This window comes from Lissotriton helveticus, chromosome 7 (assembly GCF_964261635.1).
Source record: "Lissotriton helveticus chromosome 7, aLisHel1.1, whole genome shotgun sequence".
NCBI classification, from domain to species: Eukaryota; Metazoa; Chordata; class Amphibia; order Caudata; family Salamandridae; genus Lissotriton; species Lissotriton helveticus.
The window spans coordinates 1869913712-1869919711 of NC_136068.1; the positions used below are offsets into that span (position 1 = coordinate 1869913712).

General features: G+C 38.2%; 1 protein-coding gene across 1 annotated transcript in view; it reads left to right on the forward strand.

The window, feature by feature from the left end:
• LOC144769809 (olfactory receptor 5J3-like) overlaps positions 1–5637 on the forward strand; it is a 49703-nt gene extending 44066 nt beyond the window's left edge. The window contains exon 3 of the mRNA XM_078653996.1: positions 4513–5637. Within this exon, the coding sequence (XP_078510122.1) occupies positions 4513–5461 (949 nt within the window). The 3' untranslated portion in view covers positions 5462–5637. The remainder of the gene's footprint in view (positions 1–4512) is intronic.
• Positions 5638–6000: the final 363 nt, after the last annotated feature.

Below are 6000 nucleotides of genomic sequence, written 5' to 3' on the forward strand. Positions count from 1 at the left end.
AGTACCAGCACTGCATGACGCTCATCTATGAAAATTCCTTGCATCTCCAGCAATGATAACTTCAATGTCGAAGCTGATACTCCACATCGCAGTAACCCGCCAATCGGAGCTGATGCATCATAGCTGTTGTGCAACCAGGGCCAGCACATGAGTGAGGATGTGTAAATAGACATTGGCGCATCCTCCTTTTTGCTCTCAGCTGCCTCCCCCTTGACAGGATCTTTGATGTTGTCGCAACCCAGACAAAGGTACTTTTGCCCACCAGGCCCAATCTGGTCCCTGTAGCTGGCCCACGCTCCGTCATGTTCGGCCTGAACATTTGACGTGGTCCTGGTCCAGTGCACACAGTTGTCCCTTGTTGGCGCTTAGCGCTTTTTGGTGCTGTGTTCTGTTTATTCTTTAAAAATTCATATCTCCGGATTATTCATTGGATTTTGTTGTTTTAGTATCAAATAGTTCATTAAAATATAATCTATTTTTCTAACTTGGTTTGGGATTCTTCTTGTGTTGTGTGCACTTAAGTACTGTTTGTGTGTTGCATGAATACATTACATATTGCTTCTAACTTATGCCTGACTATTTGAGTGCCAAGCTACCCAGGGTTAGGCACAGGATAATTTACTGAATTTTAGTGGAGAAAATGACAATTACCTATCATACTATTAGAGCACTGTGGACTTCCAGTGAAGGACAGATGGAAGGGGCGAGCATCATCTGTCTACCACACAGCTGGAAAGCTGCCCCTTCACCCATCAGAACCTTTTTACTGCATCCATATTTGATTTTCAGTGACTTTGAAATCTATATGTCTGAGATTGATGTTGGCTGTACAAATGTTTCAAGCTCTAGCATCGTTTTGACCCTTTGACCCTTGTATTCACAAGTCATCCATGTTTGGTCCTTAGATCTTTTTAAACCTCTCTAGGGGAAAATTGTCTAAGGGCAGTAGCCTATTCCCATTGATTATCATTGACTGGCTGTTTTATCATTATTTCTTCTAGGAATTTTAATATCTAATTATCTTATTTTTGTTCATTTAGCTTATAACATCTTATCTTATATGTAGTTTAATTTTAAGATTCAATTTATTAATTTCTTTACCTATAATTAGCACTGGGACACCTCTATTGGAGGTAGCTGTTCGCGCTCTACAAATGGCTGTATTATTATTATTATTATTATTATGTTATTTGATTTGTTTTCTTGGACATCATAATTTGCAAGTGGCAAGGATTTTCAAAGTGCAAGAGGAAAGAAAACTCCAACATTTTGGAAAATTGGTTGTGCATGTGTGTAATTAAGTAATTTGTTTATTACCTGTGCGATTACTTAAAATCTTAACAGTATAATAAAACATAAACAACACCCATTTGCACCAATTCCGGCCACCCTCACTGCCTCCCAACCCTTGAAGTTAAAACGCACCATACTTGCATGTACACCAATTATTGCTTGGACCGTTCTTAATCCTACAAGCGAGATAATACATTTAAGTTGAGTTCCTTAAACATTGTTTACAACTGGGGGTCTATCTGTATGGGCAAAATTAATGTTCAGTCAGAGCTCATATCAATTCAGTGACTTTACCCCACAATGCCATGACAGGCAGATTCTGTCCAACTTGACTCTTGATATTCTCAAAAAAATATGTAACCATTAAAATGTGTTTTTGGATAGGACCCCTATCTTGGTTTTGTTCAGTCACATATTTTGCTTCATTATTTTCTCTGCATCTATTTTGTGAATTGTGTTGTTTTGCTGTTTTTCCTTTTCCAGTAGTGCTGACTTTGATCACCATGTGCTGCTAACAAGACCTTTTGTCTAGGCCTAGGCAAAATTAGAAGTTTGCTGGAGTAATTGGCGTAATTTTGGTCGTTTTGCATAGTGAAATTAATGCAAAATAACCAAGATGATGCTATTACACCGCATCGCATGGATTTCCGGAGAAATTTTAATGCCAGATGTAATGTTCAGGTCAGTTTTTTAATGCAAGCAGCATTTCAGGCAGATTTTATGAATGGGCAGACCGTTTGGATGATCTTTGAGTGCAAAATAGGAATCCAAATGCCAACAGCAGTGTTTTGAATGTGAGCAGCAGTTCCCTTAATGTGGGCAGTCAGCAAACATTTCAGGTAGATATTTTACCCATATGGACCATTCGAGTAATTTTTTTGTGCAAAATTACAAATCTGAATCTGAGCAGCAGTGTTTTGAATGGGAGCAGCTAGAAGTCAAACCAATAATGCATTTTCAAATTTACTTTTTACCTGAGCAGGCCGGTCGAGTTATTTTTTTAATGTGAGATGTGTTTTTGCATAATCAAGTTACATGAAATTATGTGAGAAACATCTACTCCTACTTTTTTTAGAAACAGTCTGCAGTGAAAAAGCACTGATGCACATATTACTGTTAGGAGAAATTGACTAAAGAATTAATGGAGAGAGCTAATTTGGAAACTGTCATGAAGCCCACATACTTCAAGCACATGTTGAAACAAACTCCAATGTAGGGGGATGGGTCCATGCAGAAGAAAACTCTTCTCACTCTTTAAAGTACAATATGCTAAAAATACTGGGGCATATTATCAAGGATGGGCGATACATTATCGCCGCTTTTATCGGCAGGAAACTGCCGATAAAGCGGCGATAATGGGCTTGATAATATGTTCTATGGAATTCCTATCGAAGCCCATGTTAGATGTGAAGACAGTTTCCTGCCGATAAAAGCGGCGATAATGTATCTACCGTCCTTGATAATATGCCCCACTGTTCCTCTGGAAAAAAGTGTGTTTGAATATTTACAATAGATTCTCATTGAATTAAATGTTTGAACTTTTCTTCTCACTGCTTATGATAGCAATAAGCAAATTGTTGATTTATTTGTGTGTACTCTGACACTAATTTCCACTTTCACCCATACTACAATTCATCACATGCAGTTTTAAACCACTTATGCTTAATCCAGCATGTTTAGCGGCTGACAGCATTAAAGGGGAAACTCTTGTGGAAAAAAAACCTCATCAGAAATTGGATGGTCCAACAAGTAATTCGCTTCATTATATTACTTTCACCAGCTTGCTTAACATTTTGCAAATACACATTTGGCAATCTTCACTTTCCTTGCAGCATTTCAAAACTATTTTAATGAGGCGACTGTGCACTCATAATTTCAAATGGGACATTATGTCATGCTAAATATCAAAACATCATGATATCTTACTATCTCCTTACATGGAAGGCTCCCTCTAAACATATTTAACAGAGGACCTGTTTGTGATTTTATAAAAGGATTATGCCAGACTCGCCTCCTCCAGTTTGACATTAAAGAGCAAAATGGAACAGTGCCCACCGCCGCACTATATAAATCTTCCAGGTATGTGAGGGGGTCCTCTCTTTGACAGAACTCACTCAGAATAACTAATATATGAAACTGAGATATTATATCAAACTTGTAAGGTTATTCTCATAATTGAGACAAAAAACTTTTGATTGTGTTTGTTGTTTTTTTTTAAACTTATGTTTCAGTGGAAATGTTTTTTATTTTTTTATACCTGCTTATTAACAGTTTTGAAATGGTTGTTGTGACTATGTAGTAAAGTTTCTTATTGTAAAACAAAAGCTAAAAAAACTGGAAGCTGTGATACGTTTGCTGTATAGTGTAAAACGTGTTCAACAGGCTCTAGATTTGTAATACTATGGTTTACTTGTACGCCTTGAATATTTTTACTTTTTCCACAACTTAATCTCTTCAGACATTAAGGTTGGTGTGTTAGAAACTTGTGACAAAACTTTAAGGCTCATAGTTGTAATTTTTTAACGCAACGCAGAAACCCACCTGATGCTTTGCACTGCGTGACAGGGCAGTATTTAATATTACATGGCGCATTCCTGTCCTTTCCTAGCACTGCAGTACTTTTGGCTGCCTAGGCAGGATTTTTTTTGTGCAGAAAGTGACACCTTCAATCCAGTGCAGATTTTTCTCCTCATTATGACTCACCCGCAGAGGAGCAGCATTTTGCTTCATTCCCAGGTCTACCCTACTGGTAAATCTGGTAATGCGCCAAAATCCATGGGTGGATGCGTGGGAACAGCCACGCTCCTCTCATGGAATCCCTCATTGGGGCAGAGTAACGCAAGGCAGCGATTTGTGCTGCCATGCATTACTCTGGAGTTACCAAGCCATATAGGCCCACACATGGTGGCGTTGCGTGACTTCATAAAGCTGTGTTGCTATTGAGCCCCCTTGAGGGGTGCAAGAACAACGCACAAGCATGATATATATATATACCCCTTAGCATTCTCTTCACTGAGTGTCTTCCGATCTTCATTTGAGTAACTTATGAGAACTCTTTCCTGCATGGGGAAAACATAATGATCACCTCAATTTTATATTCATGTGTTAGGAACTATAGTACAGGCATTGTGTTTCCGACACGCAAACATCCATCTGCGAATTAGTTGACAGCAAATTCAAAGTTTTCTTGCATTCATTTTCCTTTTTCTTTATTTTAAGATACATCAACTCGACTGGACACATGGAATCATCAAATCAAACTTCACTTGATACATTCTTAATTGTTGGGTTTTCAGATTTTCCAGAGATACAAGTTCCACTGTTTGTTGCCTTTGTACTAGTTTACCTCACAACATTGACTGGAAATTTTCTTATAATGTTAATAATATATTCAAACCCCTGTTTGCACACACCAATGTATTTCTTTCTTACACATTTGTCCTTTATTGACATCTGTTGTACCTCAGTTATCTTCCCAAAAATGTTGGCCCAGTTCTTCCTGGAGGAGAATTACATTTCTCAAGCCCAATGTCTGCTCCAAATATATATATTTGGGTCTATGATCTCCACAGAATTTCTTCTGCTCTCGGTCATGGCTTATGATCGCTATGTGGCCATCTGCCATCCCTTACGTTACACAACAATCATGAATGAGACTGTTTGCATCCATCTGTCAATTGCATGCTGGTTTGTTGGCCTCCTGGATCCAATACCACACACAATATTAATATCCCAGCTGTCTTTCTGTGCGTCACATACAATCAATCACTTCTTCTGTGAAGTAACTTCCATAATGAAGCTTTCTTGCACAAGCACTAGCACTATAGATGCACTTACCTACATATTGGGTGCTGTTGTGTTCATAACTTCATTTCTGTTAATCATTACATCTTACCTCAAGATCATCTCAGTCATTCTGAAAATTCAGTCTGTTGTGGGGCGGCGGAAGGCTTTTTCTACATGTACCTCCCACATTACTGTAGTCGTTTTATTTAGCGGATCCCTCTCTTCTACCTATATTCGACCAACATCTGCATATTCAATAAAAGAAAGCAAAATGTTGTCACTGTTTTATATCATTGTTATTCCAATATGTAACCCTATCATATACAGTCTGAACAACACAGAATTTAAAAATGCTCTAAGAAAAAAAAAAAATACTGCATAGGAAAACTTAATAGGTCAACAGAGAAAAAATAAGTTGTTTTCATTTGAAATTGTGTCCAATGACTGAGGGGTGTTGACAGCCTTAAAAAGTAAGCTCTCAAGAAAAAGAGGGAATTACGTTTTTTACATTTGTACTTGTGTATTAACGATTTTGGGATGGTTGCTACTAACAACACAATAAAGTTTGTTGTTTTTGTAAAACGAAAGCTCAGAAAATTCAAACTGAGATATGTGATTTTTGTGTTCATTTACCTTGTTATGATACTGTCTACATATTCAATGTTACTTCTTCCTAGCACTTCTTGAATGTGTTCCCTTTTCCCGACAATTCAACTCTCAAGACATTAAGGGCCTGATTGCATGTTTTGTGGTCGTGGAGCGAGCCGCAACAACACAACCCCGCTCCTGGACTGCCACACAGGGCTGTCTCCTGCTCTCAAGATTCTGAGATTTTCACGGTTTTGCTGGCAGGCAGTGTGTATGTCCTGCGGCAGTGCCTTTCAATGGCATCTATGTATACCTTAGAAAGGCACAGCTGAA